This window comes from Lipotes vexillifer, unplaced genomic scaffold, assembly GCF_000442215.2.
Source record: "Lipotes vexillifer unplaced genomic scaffold, Lipotes_vexillifer_v1.1 scaffold232, whole genome shotgun sequence".
NCBI classification, from domain to species: Eukaryota; Metazoa; Chordata; class Mammalia; order Artiodactyla; family Lipotidae; genus Lipotes; species Lipotes vexillifer.
Window position 1 is genome coordinate 346,906 of NW_006793997.1, and position 23,147 is coordinate 370,052.

Consider the following 23,147-nt stretch of genomic DNA (forward strand, 5'->3'; position numbering starts at 1 on the left):
TTTCCCTTTCTACCTCGCTTGCTAGTGGGGAGAGACTTGTCTCTCCACACCAGCAACCTCAGTGCTGTGAATGGCACATAGTATATGCCCAGCATGTGCTTTTTGAATGAAAAAGGTCCAGAGAAATGTGTGACTCACCAAAAGCCTCAGTTAGTAGGTAGCAGAGCAGACCTCAACTCTGTCAAAATAGATCGTAAGCCCCATGTGGACTCACGCCACCTGTGCGTTTGCACATTGCTGCATCCACAGTGCCTGGCCCAGGGCCTGGTGCATGGTGGGCAGCTCAGTAAATGTTTGTGGAATGAGCAAATGAGTGCCAACCTCCTTTAATTCTTCTGTTGTCCTTGCCTGCGTGGAAGAAGACAGGCAACAGGAATGAAGGCTTTGTGTTGGCTGCGTTTTGCATGCACAATTGATAAGCTATTTGCCCACAGCTAAAAATACCTACCCCCGACAGCCAGTGGGAGACGGATGGTGCTTAGTGCAAGACATTTAATCAAACAGCAACAACCCGAGCAGAGCCACAAAAGCCTCTGACACCCCGGTGAACTCCAGATGAAGAGCCCAGAAGCCTCTGACTTCCTGTTGGTCCCCTGACACCCAGTGACCATCACTCTGGGTCCACAAACAGCAAAACAAATGAGCATTCTGTGCACATGGCAGCCACCTGCTGCAAGTCTGGGGACGGCCATGTGGGCGGAAACCATGCACCTGGGGTGAATCCCAGGGAGAATTAGACCGCACGAGCACCATTCCATACCGGGAGGCGCCATGGAGAGGGTCTCGGTGGTAAGCCCTGGACTTGGAGGAAGCGATTAGACCCTCAGAGGCAGAGATGAACCCCCTGTCTCTTTACCCTCGCTTATTCCCAGGGACTGGGAGTGGCCGGTATTCTTGAAGGACCTACAACTCCTCTGAAGGGAATTCTTCCCTCAGCTACCTCATGCCACCATACATGCAGGCTGATACACACTGTTAAAAAAGAAAAAGAAACAAAGAAAATACTGACCCATTTCTACTTAATGGTCAGTTCCCTCAAGCTAATGATGGAAGCATCTGGATGAGCAGGTGCATTGAATGGGCTCTAGAGTCTAATAAATTGTTTTTGAATCCTGGGTCCAGCATACATTTGATGTCTGATCTGGGCCAGTCTCTTAACCCACTGAGCCTCAGTGTTCTCATCTCTATAATGGGGATATTAATAGCATCTATCCCTTTATGTCATGTGAGGATTAAATTTGATGCCAGTAAAACCTATAGCAAGTGAATCACACATAGCAAGTGCCTAATAAAGGGAATTGTTGTTAATAAATGTACCAGTTATTTCTGCACGTGCTCAGCCCTTGCATTACAGGTGTGCGTGAGAGGAAGAACTGGAAGAGGCATTTGACACTTTTGCATCCAACCTCAGTCAACTTCTTCACCCTCTGAGCCTCAGTCTTTCTCATCTATAATAGGGGATGAAAATAGTACCTACTTGATTAGCAAGGATTACATACCAGATATTTAATGTTAGATATTATAATATTAGATAATGTTTGATATTGTAGACACGAAATATGCTTCATGTATATGAAGCAGTGAGTTCAGGGCCTGACAAACAGCAAACAGTTAGCTGCCCTGAGGACCTTCCTCTTTCCTGCCTTTGCACATGCTATTCACTCTCCCTGGGAGCCTCTCCTTGTCTTGTGTGCCTGTTTAACCCCTGCCCACCTTTACCAAATGGGAGCTATGATACTATTTTTTAAATTATTTCTTTATTATTAACCGGCTCACTTTGCAGATCTGGAAACTGAGGCTCTGAGAAGGGAAGGGGCTTGTCCAGGAGCACACAAGCATCTATGTGAGAACTCAGTCTAACCTGAGGGGTCTCCTCACAAAAATGGAAAGGCTAAAGATGCTTTCTTTTTTCTTTCACAGTTTTATTGAGATATGATTGACATACATCACTGTGTAAGCTTAACATATACAGCATGATGATTTGACTTACATATATTGTAAAATGATCACTGCAATAGGTTTAGTTGGCATCCGTCATCTCACAGAGATACAAGAAAAAGCAGAAAAGGAAACAAAAATGTTTTCCTTGTGATGAGAACCCTTAGGGTTTACTCTCTTAACAACGTTCATCTGTAACATACAGCAGCATGAAGGACACTTTCACTGACCGAGTGTGAGAAACAAGTTAGAGGTCTTTTCTACAGCCAGTTCTCCCATCCTCAAGAACTACACCAGGAGAAGCCCCACCTAGATTTGCGGATGCTGCTTTGCCTGCACCAGGCCTTCGCCTGGTTCAGTTTGTCACCTTCACAGGACTGGTCATCACACTCGCAGACAATAACTGTGACCACTTATACTGCACACTCTCCCTGGGCCAGGCGCCGTGCTAAGAGCTTTGTGTGTGTGTGAGATTCCCTCTAACCCTCACAACAGCCCGCTGAACTGGACACCATCGTTACTCCCACTTTATTGATTGTTCCTTGCATTTAGTTACCCAAGAGTGCCAGCAAGAAATGTGCAGATCTGGGGTGCTAACCCAGCTCCTCCAGACATCAAAATTCATGCCTCTCTCTTTAAGGAGCCTGTCCTTTCTGAAAACTCTTCTGTTCTGTGTTTGCTGGAGAGCCACCTCAAGCCCTGCCCCCATCTGTCTCTGTGACAAACCCCCAGAGCTGAAAAAACACAGTCGCATCCATCACTTAGTACAAAACTTGACCCAGAATGGCACCATCAAGTGCTTTCAGAATGCTTCTTTGACTTACCAGCTGTGCCGTCTTGGACAGGTGGCTAAACCTTTCTGAATATTAGTTTTTCCTCATTTGTAAAATGGAGATGAGAGCCTACATTCTGCTTGCACTGTCATCTCCTTAAATATTTCTTTAAGTCAGTTCACTTTTTTGATAAAGTTATTTTAAAAACAGGCTTTTATCACTACCCTAAATGGAAAAATAACATTCCTCTAATACCATTTAAACTAAATGTATAACTTCGAAAGTAAAAATGTTCATCAGCAAATCTCATAAAATCATCTCATCTATACAGAGCCACCCAGCACACAGTAGGTGCTCAGTGTATAGTAGTCATAATAAAATGAAGCTTGGCATTGAGAAGTATGGCTTAGAAACTTTTGAGTCTGTTGGCCAACTTTAATGTGGTTTCCCAGTTGAGAATCTAGTTGTTGTCATGCTTACCCAAAGAAGCTGTGCCTAGTCAAAAAGCCAGAAGCAATTTTACTGTCAAGAGAAGGCCAAATGATTAGCCTGTAGCCTGGAGGATGACTCACTTCTCCCCATTGCCCTGAGTCAGACTGCCCTGGGGTGGCAGCCATCTTAGCTCTTGCTGACTACTCAACCACAAGGGTAGGCTTGCTAGGTCTCAACTAGTCCTGGTCTATACTGGAAAACACTACTTTATTAGGTTCTGGGAAAAAGGAAAACTGCACCATGTATCCGGGTCCCAAGACTTCCTTGTGGCAAATACACAGCATTTCTTCCGCCAAGGCAGGCATCACTAATTCATTGCAGCACTGCTAAACCCAGGTGTGGTTTTGGAATAAGTTTCAACATGGCGCCCAGCAGCCCCTACCAGTCAATTGAAGAGTAAACATTTTTGTCATCCCTGCCTCCGGCTATGCTATCACCCTGGGCAGGAGATCCTAGAAAGGGAGATTCAAAGAAAGGAGGAAACACAGATCCTAGCTTTGAAGAGGATCCACTCAAGTGCTAAACGTAGTGACAAGTAGGGTCTCCACAAAAAAATAACAGTGAAGGGCATGATAGTAAAGCTACAGAGAAAATTAAAGAGCTGTAAAATAAGAACTAAAATTTTAAAAGAACAAAAGCTGTTTCAGAGAATGCAGGAAAGTTATCATATAGTAATGGCTCTTAAGGGTATAGTTCCATAGATAAAGACCAATGTTTTTCTCCACCAAGCAGAGAAAAATAGAGGGGGGGGGGGGGGGTGTTGTTGGTGGGACACAGCTGCAGCTAGAGGAATTGGGAATGAAGAATTTCCAGGGCTTCCCTTGTGGCACAGTGGTTGAGAGTCCGCCTGCCGATGCAGGGGACACGGGTTCGTGCCCCGGTCCGGGAAGATCCCACATGCTGCGGAGCGGCTGGGCCCGTGAGCCCCGGCCGCTGAGCCTGCGCATCCAGAGCCTGTGCTCCGCAACGGGAGAGGCCACAACAGTGAGAGACCCGCGTACCGCAAAAAAAGAATTTCCAGATAAGGTGACAGGACTGTAGTGCCTGGAACGATCCATGGAGGTAAACGAGAATCTTCCATGGATTCCTTGAGAGCTCAGACTCTCTCCTATTCAGCTCTGCTTCCAGCAAAGTGTCTGGCCTCTAGCTCAATAATTGTCTGCTGAACTGAACTGGCCAGGTGTGAAAAGTAACAAAACTAACATTTTCAGAGTGCTCACCATGTGCCAGGGTCTGTACTAAGCATTTTACACATGTTATTTCCTCTATTTTTCTAACAACCTATGAGGGTGCTATTTATATTGATGCCGATTTCACAGATGTAGGAATTGAGGTTCAGGGAGATTAATCACTACACTTCACAACCTCTTCCAGCTATGATAGTTTCTTTTTTTCTTTTTTTTTTTTTAAGTGAGAATTTTTTAAATTATTTATTTATTTTTTGGCTGTGTTGGGTCTTCATTGCTGCGCGCGGGCTTTCTCTAGTTGCGGCGAGCGGGGGCTACTCTTCGTTGCGTTGCGCATGCTTCTCATTGCGGTGGCTTCTCTTGTTGCAGAGCACAGGCTCTAGGTGTGTGGGCTCAGTAGTTGTGGCTCGCGGGCTCTAGAGCGCAGGCTCAGTAGTTGTGGTGCACAGGCTTAGTTGCTCTGCAGCATGTGGGATCTTTCTGGGCCGGAGCTCGAACCTGAGTCCCCGGCATTGGCAGGAGGATGCTTAACCACTGCGCCACCAGGGAAGTCCTATGATAGGTTCTTATGTACTTGGATATGTGGGGTGAAGTTCAGCCTGCAAAGAGGAAAAAGAACAAATGGCCCTTCAGAGCCCTTGCAGGAACCTGGAAGCTATCCCTCAGAGTTTGCCTTCCCATGAACTGGGGCCCCACTGCCTGACCTCCACCCCACTAGTCCACAGTCAGTTTCGTGCCCCCAATAGCCAACTTCAGGAAGTACGTTCCACATTCCCTGGCTTCTGCCCTGGAGCAAGTGGAACAATGGGAAACAAGGTTGGCCACTGGCCAGCGGGCAGTGCCTGGGGTTGGGACCACATGGACGGACAGCTGCCCTTGCGAAACCCTTCCCTGCTCCTCTCCTAGAAGCCCTCAGGGCACAACCGCTTGAAGACCTCCTGGCACCATCCACAGAGGTCAAAAAGACTGAACACCAAGTCTCATCAGCATCATCTCCCCCCATCCCCCACTGGAGACAAGAGATCTTAATAACGCTGATGGGGTAGGAAAGGCCCGGGGGGCACGGGGGGCTGAGTCCGTCAGCAAATGCATAAGACCTGGGCATGTGGGAGTAGGTTAGGGCATATTCATCGTCCTTGGGTTCCGTGGCTCCTTCTTTGGGGAAGGGAGAGAGCATCTACAGGAGAACCAGTCAAAGAGCAGTGAGGGAGCTGTTAGGGACTGGACAGCTGAGAGCTCCTAACCTGAGAGGACGCAGCACAGAAGCACCAACGTCTGTGTGGGGAAATGGGGAGGGGCAAGGGTTGGCTTCTTGGGGTGGGAGCCAACCTTGGCCTGGGTGAGCTCTCGAGAATACCTGGTGTTCCCAAGCAGAGTGGGGCAGGACCCAAGGCCCCCTCCATGTGGGCCTCCTTAAGGAGAAAAAGGCATTCAGGGAGCACACCCCGCCAAGGAGTGCTAGAATTGTCCTTCAGGCTCAGCTGGGGGCAGACAAGGCACCAAGGCACCAGTTGTCCGGGGTGGGGCAGGGGCAGCCTCCAAGCTGGGCACTGTCCTGCCACCAGGTCAAGCCCTCCAGGTAGCACACAACATGGATCTGCTCGACCAGCACCTGGCCCTGCCCTTGAGGCACCGCAGGTGTCAGGCTGAGCTTTCAGGTCCTTCCTGGTGCCCACCAGGAGGATGTACACCTCAGGGCAGTGGTGACACACTTCTGGATGCCACTTGTGCCGCACGTTCTCTGGCAGTGGACACATAGATGACAAAGACGTTGGGCTGAGGGTGGGAGAGTGTGTGAGACGGTCGTGCTCCTGGCCCCACGTCCCACAGGTTCGGGCTCACCGTGCGCCACTCAGGTGCACTTCGGGCACTGTAATCGTCAAACGCCGCAGGGGTGGACTCCTTGGGGAAGGCATCAGCTGTGTAGCAGAGGAGCCCCATCACCTACCACCACTCGCTCGATGCTCTGCATGGTGGGTGCAGCTGCCGCATCGAGGCAACGCCTCCCTCCCCTTCTGGCCCCTCTGGACGCAGCGACCACCACAGGGGAGCTGGGGCAGCAGCAGCGGCTTGGTTCAGAGTTCCAGAGCCAGCACCAGCATCTTATTTCCCCTTTCCCCTTTATCTCCCCTTGCTCCAAGATCCCTCCGAGACCTGTAGTGGAGCAGGTAACAGTAAGGGAGATGACAGCCCTCAAGAGCAATGCCCCACCACCCAATTCAGTCCCCACTCCCCAGCTGATCCAAACAAGGGCAGTGCTGACTTCTTGCCTGCGAGGCTTAGAAATTGCTTTTCCTAAAAATCTGTCCTTGAGGCACCTTCCAGCAACCATATAAATAGCACCACTGGAATGGCTCACAGTGTCAGGGGTCGTCATGTGTCTGTAGGACATGAGGGCTGACTCTTCTAGTACAAAAGATAGGCACCTGGAAGGAAGGAGGGATGCATTTAAGTCACAGGGGATGGTGGCTGAAAGGGGTGAATTGCTCTCTTTTTGGAAATTCACGAAAATATAATTTAGGATGCAGAGAAAGAGGATTTGCAGAAGGTAACGCCAGGAATTTAATCAGCCCAGGTACACAACTCTTTGTTCTTTTCAGAAGACCTGCGTGGACCAAACAGCTGTGGTGTCAGTGGCCTGCTCTTGTTCACATAACTATCACTGTAGTCAGAAAGTGCTTCTTGGTGTGTAAACTAAATCTTTTTGAAGCTTCACCTTGAGTTCTTTCCCTTCTTACAAATTCTATTAGCTGCCTTTAAGAAGAAGGGAGAAAGGGAGGGAGGGAGAGAGGGGGAGAGAGGGAGGAAGGGAAAAAATGTGTGTTACCCTTTAAGCCAGCATTTCTACTTTTGAGAATTTATTCTACAGAAATATGCAAAGATGTTTAATGAAGCTCTGTGGTGGCCAAAATAATAAAATAAAACAAAATAAAATAAGTAATGTCCAGCCATAAGTGAATATTTCATGAATATAATTGACATAGGAAAAAATCCACCATTTATTTCTAATTGATAAAAAAAACCAACTTGGGGCTTCCCACATGCCGTGGAGCAACTAAGCCCATGTGCCTGCACTCTAGAGCCCACAAGCCACAACTACGGAAGCCCACACACCTAGAGCCCGTGCTCTGCAACAAGAGAAGCCACCGCAATGAGAAGCCTGCACACCGCAACGAAGACCCAATGAAGGCAAAAATAAATAAATTAATTAAAGTTTTTAAAAAAGAGAGAGAAAAAGAAAATAAAAAACCAACTTGCACAACAGTATTAGTGTATGATCTCATTTTGTGGTGATAACCATATTACTAATTATATTTATAATTATAGGCATATAAATATCCTAGAGATACAAACACCAAATGGTTAATAAACCTCTGTTCTGGTTGCAGCATTGCAAACCACCCTAAAACTTAGAGGCTTAATACAGCCATTTAGGATTATTTGTCCTGGTTCTTAGGCTGACTGGGCTCAGCCAGATGGCTGTTCCTCAGGGTCTCTTGCAGTGGCAGCCGCAGGGCACTGGGACTGCAGTTCTTTGGGGGTTCCATGGAGCTGGACATCCAAGAGCGCTCACTCACATGACAGACACATGACACAGACACAGACACATGACAGACAGTTGATGTTGGTTGTCAGCTACGAGCTCACCTGGGGCTTTCAACCAGAGTCCCTACACACGACATCTCCATGTGGCTTGGCCTTCTCACAGCTGGGCTCCAAGATGGAGCGTCCCAAAGCAGGTATTCAAAAGGCCCACTTACAACCTGGTCATGCAGTGTCACTCCCACAATAGTCTATTGGTTGAAAGTGAATCACAGGGACTTCCCTGGTGACGCAGTGGTTAAGAATCCGCCTGCTAATGTAGGGGACACGGGTTCGAGCCCTGGTCCAGCCTTGGATGGGGGAAGATCCCACATGCCGCAGAGCAACTAAGCCCGTGTGCCACAACTACCAAGCCAGCATACCACAGCTACTGAAGCCCACATGCCTAGAGCCCGTGCTCTGCAACAAGAGAAGCCACCAGAGAAGTCACCACAATGAGAAGCCCGCGCACTGCAACCAAGAGTAGCCCCCGCTTGCTGTAACTAGAGAAAGCCCATGCGCAGCAAGAGAGACCCAACGCAGCCAAAAGTAAATAAATAAATTTATTTTTTTTTTAAAAGTGAATCACAGGACAAGCTCCAATTCAAGGGGAGGAGACTACACAAAGGCATGAACACCAGGAGGTATGGTTCACTGGGGACCGTCTAAGAGACTAGATACCATAATATCTCTAGAAAATGGGATTCGGACAGACTTTCACTTTCCAGTGTCCAATGTAATAGTTACATGTACAAACTCAGGAGACAAAAAGCCTGGCTTAATGTCTGGGCTCACCACTCGCTTGCTCTGTGACCACAAACAAGTTACTTATAACCTCTCTAAGGCTCGATGCTCTCAGATAATTGTTCCAACCTCATAGGGTGGTTGTAAAAATTAAATGAAATTACATGTGTGTAAGATGCTTAGAAGTAAATGCTCAATAAAAGTGAGCTAATAATATTATTATAAACTGATATGTTTAATTTTTAAAGGTATATTTTACTTTTGTAATTGAAAAAAATAATTTTCAAAGACCAAAAAAAAAAAAAAACCCAAAAACCAAGAAATGTAGCAGAATTAAGAGATATAAACTCAGAACTCGCAGTCAGGGCTCTTCCAAGGAATCTCCAGGAACTTCTTAGTCCTCACAGACACAGAAAATACCTCTGGAAGACCTTGACCCTTTCCCTCTGCGCCACTCAACCATCCAGTGGTGGGGTCTGACAGCCCAACCTGTGTTGATCTTTTAGCGCTCCCTAAATCCTCTCAAGTTTGAGCATGGAAAGCTGCAAAGTATAGGAAATGAATTCCCCCAGGAATATAACCAAGAAGTTTTGCAATCACAAAACATGGGCTTTATATTACCCAGCAGCTTAAACCTGTCCAACGACACCATTGACAGAAAAGATTTGCTTTTTAGAAGCACTGACTTTTTTTTTTTTTTTTGTGGTACGCGGGCCTCTCACTGTTTGCGGCCTCTCCCGCTGCGGAGCACAGGCTCAGCGGCCATGGCTCAGAGAGCCAGCAGCTCCGCAGCATGTGGGATCTTCCCAGATCGGGGCACGAACCCATGTTCCCTGTATCGGCAGGCAGACTGTCAACCACTGCGCCACCAGGGAAGCCCAAAAGCACGCATATTTTGATCATGAAGTTCACGGGGACTTGCTTGGATGGGATTGGTTGGTTTTCCACACAACAGATTCTTGGACCTGTTAGTTTCAGAAAAAAGCTGAGAAATGGAATTTCAGGTGGTGATGACTTGGGTTTCTTCGCTTATTCACCCTTTATAAATACACACAGACCCTGTCAACACCACTCCTTTTCTTTGGAGAAAAAACTATCACAGTGGAAATGAAAGGATTTTTCAATGTGGGGAATTATAGCAAATGCCAACCTTGGGAGCTGAAAATTCTACCTTCTCATTTCTGTTTCAGAAAATCAATACACAGGCATTGTTCCATTCCCCTCTGGGCCTCTGTGGCTCACACATCCCTCTCATCCCAAGGATGTTCTAAGTGTTCTTGTTATTGCCTTGGGAGCAAATCGACCTGCACGAAAGAAATGGGAAACTCAATGTCTGCGGGTTAGTTTCTCGAGAGACGCAATTACTAGGAACTTAAGGAAATGTCAGATATGAATAGCTGGAAATTTAATTTGGAGTTGATGACTTGCCTGACTTAAAGCATTAATTAGATGGAGATGGAATATTTTTGAAGAGTTTGGATATGGAAAATTTTTAGCACCGCATTACAAACAGGGTTCGATGAGGAAGTAAGAGATGGTGTTGAAAAGTGAATCTCCTCAGAATATATACAGTCAGCCCTCTGTATCCGTGGATGCGGAACCCACGGAGACAGAGAGCCATCTGTACTCTACAATTTTATTTAAGGGACTTGAACATCTGCAGATTTTGGTATCACAGGAGGGTCCTGGAACCAATACCCTGCAGATACTAAAGGATGACTGTATAACATTTTTTTTCTGGGGAGACCCCAGCATTTATTCATTCCTACCCCCCCTTATAAGCTGGGGAGCAGAGCAGGGACATGAGAGAGTGTGTGGGCATTGTTTAGTGAATGGAAAAAAGAGGTTCTGAGAAATGATGGCACTTTTCTAAGTCAGGGGCAACTGAGAGAACAGGAGTCACTTTCCTCCGGCTGGAAACAAAGTGGAACTTGATATGCCATAAAGTCAGGGAGAGCTGGAGTCAACTTCAGCCTCTCCCACTTACTCAGTTTGTGGCTATGGACAGATAACCTAAATATCCAAGCCTCAGTTTCCTCCCCTGTAAAATAGGGATGATAATAGGACTGATGAGAGTCCTTCTTTCAGTTCCATGAATACCAAGTTCTTTCCTACCTCAGAGCCTTTGCACTTGCCATTCCCCCTGCTTAGAGTTCTTTTCTCACAGATCTTTTTATGGCAGATCCCCTCTCCTCATCCTTAATTGAACTCAAATGTCCAATCTAAAACACAACACCCCCCCAAGAATTTGTCTCATCCCTTGGTTTTATTCTGTATAGCATCGCTATCTGAAATTCTGTTGTACATTTTTGTATTTATGTGTTGTCTCTCTCACCCACTATACTATAAGCCCCATGATAAAAGGGAACTTGTCCATTTTGTTAATTCCTGCATCTCCAGCACCTCATACAGTGCCTGCCACACAGTAAATGCTCCGTTAATAATTGTTGAATGAGTGGATTCTCAGTCAAGAACTAACATTCATTGAGAACTTACCACATGCCAGATATTGTTCTAACCACTTTATAAAAATTATCTCACTTAATCCTCAGAATAACCCTATTAAACCTATTTTATAAAAAAAGAAACTAAGGCACAGCGGGATTGAATAAATTTGCCCAAAGCCAAAGAGTCAATAAATAATAGAGCCAGGACTGAACCCCAGGCAGCCTGGCCCCAAACTCCACATTCTAAATCACTGTGCTCTCATGCTCTTGGCTTGATGGGAAAGCATCAGACCTGTTTCTTTTTTCTTTTTTTTTTTTAACATCTTTATTGGAGTATAATTGCTTTACAATGGTGTGTTAGTTTCTGCTTTACAACAAAGTGAATCAGTTATACATATACATATGTTCCCATATCTCTTCCCTCTTGCGTCTCCCTCCCTCCCACCCTCCCTATCCCCCCTGCCCCCCCCACCCCCGCCCAGGTGGTCACAAAGCACCAAGCTGATCTCCCTGTGCTATGCGGCTGGTTTCACAGCTTGAGTTCCATGAAACTCTGACTGTCAGGTCGGAGTAGCCTAAATTTTGACCCATAACCTCCTCCAAAGCCTTTGTCCTTCATTCTGTATCTATGTACCTGTGGCTCATGTATCACTGTGTGTATTCTTGTTTGTCTCTTTAGTATTCAGTCCGTTGCATGCTGTTTCTACACTCTCTGAGTGGAGACTCTGAATGTCTACAATACCAATTTGTATCCATCTTGGGCCCATGTACACAGAAGGAAGATGCTAGATGTTTTCTGAAAGGATTTCTAAATGAATAAGACATTTTCAAACACTTTTCAACAGGGTTTTTAATAAAAGAGAGCTATGAAGTGCAAAAATGTATACAAAGCAGGTAGAAATCAATATGGGTATTCCTTGCCTTAATAAACTCAACTCTTCATGCTTTCCCCACGTCAGGGCCTTTGCACATGCTGTTTCCTTTGCCTGAAACACTTTCTCCAACCACCTTTTTTGCCTATTTACCTCCTACTGGGTCTCCAAATTTCAGCTTGGACATCACTTCCTCAATAAAGATTCTTCTGATCACTAATAACACTTACTAGAGCTTCCAGTTACACATTTTCTTCTGTGATTCTTCGGTTGATGCTTTTCTTGCATAGTAAACTCTAAGCTCCATGAAGTTAAGATGGACCATGTCTATTTTGTTCAATATGTCCTTCCAGGGCATAGCTCATAGTAGGTATGGAAAAACACTGTTGAACGCATAAGTAAACTTTTGAAATTTCAGGATTAAGAATATAAAGAATTTTGCTTTAATGGACCTCTTTTCTTAGGTATTGACTTAAAGTAAAATTTACTCATAATTTTTCTTTATTGTCCAGGGTGTAACATGGTACCCTCACCCCCGCTTAGAAGCACTGATATTGCCAAGTAGTTTAAAGCATGGGTATTGAATGCTCTAAACCACTGGGAATGAATACTGGATAATTAATATAATTGGTACCTTAACTCTCCACCACTTCAAAATGTTATTTCAAAGTGCTTTGAGCAAGAACAAGGACAGCACAGACTTAAAAAATAAGCAAAAAAACCTGACAGTACCAAGTAATGAGAGGTTATGGAGCAACTGGAACTCTCATACTCTACTGTTGGGAGTGCAGATTAGTAAAACCACTTTACAGAGCAATTCAGCAATATCTGGTAAAGATGAAGATGCACATATTCTAAAACATAATAAACACCCTTCTACATATGTATATACTACCTGAGAGAAACTCTGACACATAGCTACTTGTCATGGAGAGTCATATCAAGGTATTAACTATAGCAGTTTATAACAGCAAAATCCTGAAACCAATTTAAATGTGTATATATATATATATATATATATATATATATATATATACACACATATACAAACACACATAGATGTCTATATAGTATATGTGTATATATATATATACACATATAGACAGCTAGATGTATACGTCTGTATAATATGTGTATATATACATATATAGACACGTGTGTATATGTATAAATATGTCTATATATATATGAATAAATAAATTGCAATAAGGTTATTAATGGAATTGCTCTATAGTTGTTAAGATGAGTGAAATAGATCTACACGTATCAAAGAAAAAAAAGGTCTCAAAAGCAACTTGTTGTGTGAAAAAAAGCAGCATGCAGAGTGGCAGGTTCTGTATAAAAGAAAGTTAAGAGTATGCAGACGTGGCCCTGAAGACCGCAGCACTGTGGCTGCCTCTGGCCGGGAAAGGGGGAAGGGAAATGATGGGCTGGAACAATTTCAAAGAAGACTTCAACTACATCTATAGTGTCGTTTCTTTACTTAAAAAGAGCTAAAGCATATGTGGCAAAGTGTTAAAATTTGTTTAACCTGAGTGATGAATACACCAGGGTGTGCATATTAAAGACATTTTCACATGTGAACTATTGTGAAATAATTTTAAAGGCACATGCGAGAAAGAGAGCCCTGGATTCCAGCTCTGCCACTGCACTTCAGACAGGGGACATAAGTTCTCTCAGACGCTTGTTTGCAAACTAGGATTAATAATGTTCAAATTTCAGGCTTGGTTGTGACTTAATGAGAAAATGTGTAGAATGACTTTCAGATGTTATCCATTGGGATATCATTATAGAGTGAGTCCCTAATGACTTTCCAGATGTATCTTATTCAGAGAGACATTTGTTATTTTTAAAACTGATCAGAATTATGTGGATGCATTCCAAAACAATTCTGACCCCCAGAAAAATAATCTATTGCTACTATATTTGCAAAACCTATATACACACATATTATACAGACATGCATAAGCACAGATTACTTATTAACTATGACTGCCCTGAGGGAGGGGTATTTGGGTGGTTGCAGAATAAGAGTGGAAGGAAATTTTACTTTTCTATTAACTTTAATTAGTTACCATGTGTACCTACTCTAAAAATAAATATAATTTATTTTTAAATTAATCTAAAGGTCATGATCTTCTCCATTCCTTCAATTCTGAACCCACTTTAAAAAGAAAGGTCTTAAAATCCAAGTTCTAAAGGTTCTTAAGAGGTTGTATAGTCCAGTGTCCTACTTGAGCACGGGAAACAGGAAATGCCATCCCAACCCCATATTCTCCGTGCAGTCAGACAAAAGAAAGAGCACAGGATTGGGGATTAGAGGATCTGGGTTTGGTCCCTGTCACCGTGAATGACTAACTCTGTGGCTCTAAGTGAGTTCCTTAAGTTCTCTGAGACCCAGTCTCATTTCTGAAGTGAGGACAACGGCAGCACCACTGTCATGACTGTGTGAGGGACAAATTAAGTACCATGTGAACATGAAACGTTGTCAAAATCGTATCCAGATGTCTGTATGAGGTGCAATTGCAGTGCAGAGATTGTCCCTCAAGAGCATGGGTTCAGTCCCTTTGATTTCCGTGGGAGTGCCTGATACACTATGCCTAGGGGCCCCTAGTAGCCAATAAAGTCATCTTGCTTCAGATGTAAGCCAGATTCTCTTCTCTCCACAGCAAATATCCTAACCGTGATCATCCTCTCTCAGCTGGTGGCTAGGAGACAGAAGTCCTCCTACAACTATCTCTTGGCACTTGCTGCTGCTGACATCTTGGTCCTCTTTTTCATTGTGTTCGTGGACTTCCTGTTGGAAGATTTCATCTTGAACATGCAGATGCCTCAGGTTCCCGACAAGGTCATAGAAGTGCTGGAGTTCTCATCCATCCACACCTCAATTTGGATTACTGTTCCATTAACCATTGACCGGTATATTGCGGTCTGCCACCCGCTCAAGTACCACATGGTCTCCTACCCAGCCCGCACCCGGAAAGTCATTGTAAGTGTTTATGTCACCTGCTTCCTGACCAGCATCCCCTACTACTGGTGGCCCAACATCTGGACTGAAGACTACATCAGCACCTCCGTGCATCACGTCCTTATCTGGATTCACTGCTTCACCGCGTACTTGGTGCCCTGTTCCATCTTCTTCGTACTGAACTCAATCATTGTATACAAGCTGAGACGGAGGAGCAACTTTCGCCTCCGTGGCTACTCCACAGGGAAAACCACTGCCATCTTGTTCACCATTACCTCCATCTTTGCCACACTCTGGGCCCCACGTATCATCATGATCCTTTACCACCTGTATGGGGCACCCATCCAGAACCGCTGGCTGATGCACGTTATGTCCGACGTTGCCAACATGCTGGCCCTTCTGAACACGGCCATCAATTTCTTCCTCTATTGCTTCATCAGCAAGCGGTTCCGCAAAATGGCGGCCGCTACCCTCAAGGCCTCCTTCAGGTGCCAGAAGCAACCAATACAGTTCTACACCAACCATAACTTTTCCATAACAAGTAGCCCTTGGATCTCGCCGGCCAACTCACACTGTATCAAGATGCTGGTGTACCAGTACGACAAAAATGGAAAACCTATAAAGGTATCCCCATGACCTCATAGGTTTGGCACCTAGTGTCTCTGCATAATCCATTTCCAGATGAGAATGTGGCCCATCCTATGGCTGAACAGCCCTCCTTAAGAGTGCTAACCTGATTTCCTGTCTCCACAGATTGAGCAACTCTCAGACTGGTAGATGAGGAGAGATGGGGGAGAAGAAAGAAAAGCATGAATCGTGTTTTCATTTATGCATAATATTCATTCCTGCCAAGTCATGCTGACAGCAAAAGTTCCTACCAGTTTGAAGATGTCATTGGAGGTTGTGTCATTATCCTGTGGCCTGGAAGGACACACAGTAGAGAAATAGTCTGTGACTTAGCCTTGGCACCATCCACAGTCACTGGAAACCGCTCATTTATGTGACACATCAAGCCACAGTAGCACATAGCTGAGCCCACACTCGTCTTCCAAGAGCTGAGGTCATCCATCGTTTCCCTGTGCTGTTACCAGCAGCTAACGGTGTTGACCAATTCGGGAATTTTCCAAGGTGCCCTTTGTCCTAGTGAGGGTTTTGGTCTTGAAGTGGCCCTGGCACCCCAATCTGTAGAATGAGATTCTGGGGGCAGGGGAGGATTGGATCTTACTCAAACTCTGGTCAGAGCTTCTGTGAAAAGGCTCCTAACCAACATAACCACGACACTCAGACCTGGGGTCTAAGATGCAGCCTCTCTACCTGCCATTATGTATAGATTTTAACTAGTTCCCCCAAAACAAAGACCCTGCCTGGTGTATGGGGATATAGGAGGGGTTCTTGAGCCCAGAAAAACAAAAAAAAATAAGCCCACTCTTGCCATTGTTTCAATCCATCCTTGTGTCAGCTGTGTATCAAATAGCTCCTTGTTGCGGTGCCACTCAAGCTTCCTGGAGAAGCCTTTATGTGTAGAGTTGCCAACCCTGCCTCCTTGCTTGCTGAAGCCGTCACCAAACTGTTTTATTTGAAGTGACTTTGGAACTGGGTTTAGTTTTTGAGGGTCAGGAACTGTAGCTCTGCAGGTGTGAAGGGAGATATTCTCAGCTCTGCCCCACTGTCCAGCTGGCATTGCCATTCGGCCGCAAATGGCAGTGGAAAGGTATGCATGTTGTCTGCATGTCTGCACTGTGATGCACATGGCTCAAAAGGGTGGTGCCAGTTTTTTGGTTATGCTATTTAACCCAGATCCTTTGCAAAATAATAAAATATGAATTTATTTATTCTGCTCTTGTCTGTCCAAGGCAAGAACAGTTCTAGGGTGTGATTAATAGAGGCTTCCCTGGGAACTACAACTCATGTGTGCACACACACAGACTTGATTACATTAGGTTCCTATGTACCCCACGACGTGTTCTGAAAGAAAAATCCACGCTGGAGTTTTTCTCAGTTACATTTTTTTAAAAACTTCTCTCCCAGATTCCCAGTATTTGAACTTATCCCTATTCTAGAAGAAGTCTTCCAAAATGATTTTGGAATTGTATGATATTTTTGGTGACCCAACAAAAAGCAGACAGTCCACCTGGAACACTTGGTTCCTCAGGCTGAATTTTTACTGCACTTTTGTCCCTAAATTGGAAGACATGTCTACCCTTTTAAAGGGAACTTGCAATAAGTGAGCAGGGTAGAAAAGGTTCCGATGCCACACAATCCCTAAACTTCAAACAATGTCCTCAACACTAATTCAATACAGCTTTAGGTCACATTCATCCTGATGATCCGAATTCCTACTCCCTTTTTTTTTTTTTTTTGCGGTACGCGGGCCTCTCACCGTTGTGGCCTCTCCCGCTGCGGAGCACAGGCTCCGGACGCACAGGCTCAGTGGCCATGGCTCACGGGCTCAGCCGCTCCGCGGCATGTGGGATCTTCCCGGACCGGGGCACGAACCCGTGTCCCCTGCATCGGCAGGCGGACTCTCAACCACTGTGCCACCAGGGAAGCCCCCTACTCCTTTTAAATAATTGCAGTAGAGTCTCATCAAAAATCTGGCAGAGCCAAAGTTATTTCTGCAAAATTCTCAGGAAGGAGCCATGTTGGAGACTATATTCTACCCCTTAAAAACTTAGCTAAGTTTTTTTCCAGCATTGGAACAGTTTGCTGTTTCTTCTGTTGAAGACAAGACTCAGTTGGCTTGCATTTAGGGACCATATGGTATGACTCTAATGTACCCAAGAACATTAGGATCACACTGGTGCAGCAAGATGCTCCCACTAGAAGAGGTTCATGGAAGTTGTTTGACTGAGGGACAAGCAGATTCGTTATCTCCCAGGTCACACTCTCCCCAGGGCATGTGCACATCTAGTGGAAGAGTGGCCATATTTCCCCACAGATTTCCCCTTAAGTTGCATTTCCCTCTGTTTCTTTTTTGCCAAGCATGTGTAGTCAGGCACCTGTTCATTAAATGTGTGTATGATGCGACTCCACCGCACCCCCTTGTGAATGAACATTGACCAAAGGCTACCTACACCTAATATATATACATATTTATTTAATTATTTATTTTTAAACACATAGCTCTGAAAAATGCTAGTTTGAACTATATATGAATGAGTCAGTGCAATATCTATAAAGGTTAAGCAATTCCTTTTTGAGAATGTACGTAAGATGAAAAATATGTATGTGGATCTCGATGCTGTCTGCTCCACGTTTTTAGTTGTATGTAACAATTAATTATTGATGTTTAAAAAGTAAAAACTGGGTGTGCATTTGGAATGTTTTCCTCATACACTCGTTTATTACTTCTCTTAACAACAGAGGCTGTACCAACTAGTATTGTGATCACTTCCTTCTGACTGTATTTTATATTTTGATACAGTAATGTTTAAAAGAGGTCTGATTTTTGAAGGCAGCCCAGAGGTGTTGCCTTCTGGTTAAAATGCATACAAACGCCTGTTGGCTTAGGTTGATACATATCTCCTAAAGTTTGTTTCAGATAATCTAAGGACTTTTAATTTATTCTTATTTATAGTAATAATTGTGGACAAAAATTAAAAGTTTTTTTAAAGAAAAAAACAAACTTTTAAGCCTTTTCTTTCAGGCCAGTTTTAGAAATAAAGCCTTGAATTTTGAAGCCTGTCACGTAAACAGCTGCTGTTGATGGCACTTAAGCAATTGCCTTATATCAGGTTTTTGTGATGCCTCTTTCAAAGACTGTTAACTAGCATTCCTCTTGTATGATTTGTGTCCTTGGTTGGACATGCAGTGATGCTACACATGTACACACTGTATCTTTTTTATTGAACAACTCAAGGACTGAACTGTCTAATAGGAAGGAAATAAGGAGGATGAGACAAACCATAAAAAACAGACCATGAGAAGGCATGAAGTTTCATTTTGCAAACACTCTGCAATTAGAAAAGGTTACTTTGCACAGTTGGTGCCTACTGGTCCAAACTGGGGCCCTATCTGAAGTGAATAAGAGACTCTAGTGTTGGCTATTCCAGTTGAAAGAATGGAACAAAATGTTACCATAGAAAAATAGTAGATGTTCATATTTTCTTAATTAGATATATTGTGTTTGGACTTGTTTGTATTATAATAAATTCTAATATGGTGCACACTTGGTGTTTGGTAGATGCATATATGCTCAAGCAATGGCAGAACTCTGATTAAAATTTTTAAATAAGCATCTTCCTTATGCTTTGTGCTGGTGCTAGAATGAGACCTGAGTCCCACCTGCCCCTGCCACTGAGCTCTGCTTCCTATAATCCTAAATTAGGTAGCTTATTGGTTATAAATCTGAATTCTTTTCTGACTACATCGTCTATGCATCTTTGAGACTGTGGTGGCTGTTATCATAAGTGGAAATCTAGCATAACGGCTGAGAGCTTGGGCTTTGAAGTCAGACAATCACAAATTCATGTCCTAGCTCCACAATGTACTAGATGTTTGACCTTGAACAAGTCCTGGAAGATCTCTGAAAGATTGTCCTCATGTAGAAAGTGGTGTAAAAGTCAACTTTTCCCAGGTGCCTGAAAGGTAAGTAGACACTCTCAAGGTCAGGACACCAAAGTTTGGAGTGAGTTATTGTCAGCTATAACTTTGCAGGCTCTGCCACTTTCTAGCTGTGTGGCCTTGGGCAACGTTTTCAATCTTTCTGAGTCTCAATTTCCTCTCCATAAAATAGGGCTAATAGTAATTCCAGTACATACTTCATGGGGTGGTGATTATTAATAGTAGAGCTAAAAAGAGCCTCCAATTGTACGTCCTCTTACAGGTGACGATGCTAGGCCCAAAGGCTTAAATGATTGTGTCCAGAGTAGAACCCAAGTCACCTAACACTTCATCCTTTCCACTCTACCTCATTGCGTCTCTGCAAGATTCTGATTCATCCCTCCAAACATTCACAGTATTTTTGTGCCCTTTTTAGAGTTGGTTATATTACATAGTTTTCCAACTCTTCAAACCCAGGTCATCCAAGCATGAGATATAGTATAACAGCATCATAATTAAAACACTTGATTTGACCTTTCCCTGTGAGGTGTAATTTTTGTTTTTAATTGACTCTATCAGGAATTCTAACCACAGCTCTCAAACTAGCTATGCATTTCCCACACAAACCACTGTCAGTTCTGACAGCCACCCACAAACTATTGCCATAATCTATCTTTGCATCAACTTGGAGCATGAAAGTAACTTACAAGTTGAGAGGGAAGTACAGAAAAGCAAAGATTTTGCTAAGAAGGTTGCAAAGAGAAGCTGGTAAGCATGGCCACACTGTTCTCATTAATTTTGTTCACCAACTCAGGGAAGCAGGATAAAAGTGAGTTGATGGAGGTTGAACTATTAAATAATAATCCTTTTATTACATTTATTGGCTAAATGTGATGGCTCAGCCTCTGTGAGGGTGTGCAATTAGTCTGAGTACTTGCCAGACACAACAAGGGGGATAAGAGGTTTGTGTCTGTGGGATAAATAGACACAGTGAATTTCCTGGGTTTATTGAAAGAATGTGTCATTGTCATACCAGAAAAAGAAAAAGAAAACTTTTCTGATTAAAAAGGAGCAGAACAGGGCTACGGGGAAGAGAGATGCCGTCTCACCAACTTTGCACGAGGAGTTACCATGTCTGCGGAGCTTTGTTACCTAGTGAATGGCGGTAACGTGATATTTCTCTCCACTGGAGATAGAACAAGAAGGAATGAGACCTAAACTGCAGTATAAGGGATCCAGATCAAACCAAAGAAGAAATCTTCACAGTGATGTGCATTAAATCCACAAACGGTTTTCCATGGGAGTCCTTAGAATCTGCTTCTCCGTATATATTTCCAAACGGATTGTATATCAGTCAGAGTCTTGGAGGGAAGCATATCTCACTCAGATGATTTCAATAAAAAGACTTTAACCAAAGAGACTATTAAATAATGATCTGAGCAAGAATAAAGGAACCAAAAAGAGCTCTTGAGGCGCCCGGGAACTAGAAACAATAGGAAGCCTTACCTCCCTACGCCTGATGGGGCAACGGGAGGAAATAGCTGTTACTGCAGCTCAGAGTAGGATGTGCTTTGGAGAAGGGGCCTTCCAGCAAGCAGGTGCCACACCGCTGCCGGAGATATGATGCCAGCGAGGAAGGAAGGGGTACCCCAACCTCTTTCTCCCTTCCCTCTGATATCATGCTGATGCCTCCACTGGCCGAGCTCAAAGAGAAGTCAGCGAGGAAGAGAGTGCAGGTGACGCAGTCCATAGTGGCCAGATCCCAAGGCACAAGACAGTGAAAAATCAAAGGCGAAGTGAGATAGGAAGGGATTACAGAATAACCAGCAAAGGGTAGATTCTTATTTTACTAACATAGGATGCTGGAGAGAATCTTAGAGATTATTTCACTCAAATATCAAAAAGAAAGAAAGCTAAGGCCCAAGAGATCCCTTTGCCCAAGATTATAAAACCTAGATGTTGGTAGGTCCAATTTCCAATGATTTCCTAGCACATTACAGGAAATATATGTTATAGACCTTTACAAGCTTGCTTTCTAACCTTCATCATTAGAAATTTCTTTTATTCATCTTCAGCATCTCCAATGACTAGACTATCAACTTGAATATGTCTAGGAATGGAAATAAAGAGCGCCAAGAGAGTAGGCACTCATTTAACAACCATGTGTCCCAGCACTCCCACGGTCATTGATTTATTTGACTAATATGTATTTAAATACACTATGTGCCAAGATCCATTCTAGACATAGTGATTCAAGACAGATTCAGTGAACAAGACAGATAGGGCCCCTGCCCAAGTAGGAGAGACAATACACAAGGAAGCCAATAAAATCATTTCAGGTAGTGATAAGTTCTAGGAAATAAATAATAGTAAGTGACTAAGGCCAGGCGGAAAGAAGAGCAGACAAGTTAGTCAGGGAAGGCCTTTTTGAGAAGGTAACAGAACTGGAATCCAAATTAAAAGGAAACAGTCATATAAAGAACATTCCAGGCTAAGGGGGGAAAAGGACAGAGGCCTTGAAATGGGAATAATTTTGAGTACTCAAGGAAAAAACAAAAGAGTGGGACTGCTGAAGCACAGTGACCCAGCAGAGAATGGTATTGAACAAGGTAAGGAGGGGTGGGCAGGAACAAAATCATGCAGAGCTCTGTGGGCCCTGGTGAGGAATTTGGTGGTAAAAGGCAATGGAGAATTTTAAGTAAGAAATTGATGTGATCGTCTTCCTTCATTTAATCATCATAACTCTTAAAATGCTGTCACCTCCATTTTTCAGATAAGAAAACTGTCTCATGGGAATTAAATTAAGCTTGTTCAAGGTCACAGTGAGTAACTTATGAATTTTTATTTAAGCCCAGTCCCGTCTGGTTCCATGAGTCACTTGATCAGGCCACTTTGACACATTTTCCTTGACATCCCAACACTCTCCTGAATTAGCAGCTTGTTCCCATTCACCTTTTCAGTATCCAAGGTTGATATTTAGGCTAAAGTCATCCTCTAATTCCAGTAATGAGGATTCAGAAGTCATCAGGTCATAATATTAAATGGTTCTATTTCATGATCCAATTCATGTGTCTAATGAAATCAGGCAGAGTAGAGTATCAGCCCCACAAGATTGTAGATGAAATAATATAGACTCTACTAGCAGGTAGGGCATTAAAAATGTATATACTTTTTAAAACTTTCCCGCACAACCCGCAGTAATATATTGGATGTCATTGTTTTGCAGATGCGTTTGTATGCAGATTTCAAATCTTGGTCCTTCTCTAGTCTAGGCACTGGTCCCTCAAAAAAAAAAAAAAAAAAAAAAATTTGCCTGTGCTTCTGTCCAAGGTGCTGAAGCCATTGGGCCACGAATTTGACTTGAGCAAGAAAGGTAATATCTGTTAAAATTTCACGTATGAAGATTCAGATTTTGCTCCCCCTTTTCATTAAAAAAAGGAATTGGGACAGCATTATTTACTTTATGAAACCATTTAAAATACGATTTCTTACAGAAACAAAATTCACTGTCCTTGCTTCTCCGCCTAACAGGAGCGTTGCATGGGCATCCCCTGGGAGTTTGTAAGAAATGTGGAATCACAGACCCCATCCAGCCTGCTGAA

At 43.8% G+C, this 23,147-nt stretch overlaps 1 protein-coding gene across 1 annotated transcript in view; it reads left to right on the forward strand.

Annotated features, from left to right (window-relative positions):
* Positions 1 to 15,893, forward strand: part of GPR139 (G protein-coupled receptor 139) — a 41,133-nt gene extending 25,240 nt beyond the window's left edge. Inside the window, exon 2 of the mRNA XM_007466918.1 lies at positions 14,705 to 15,893. Within this exon, the coding sequence (XP_007466980.1) occupies positions 14,705 to 15,639 (935 nt within the window). The 3' untranslated portion in view covers positions 15,640 to 15,893. The remainder of the gene's footprint in view (positions 1 to 14,704) is intronic.
* The last annotated feature ends 7,254 nt before the right edge of the window (positions 15,894 to 23,147 follow it).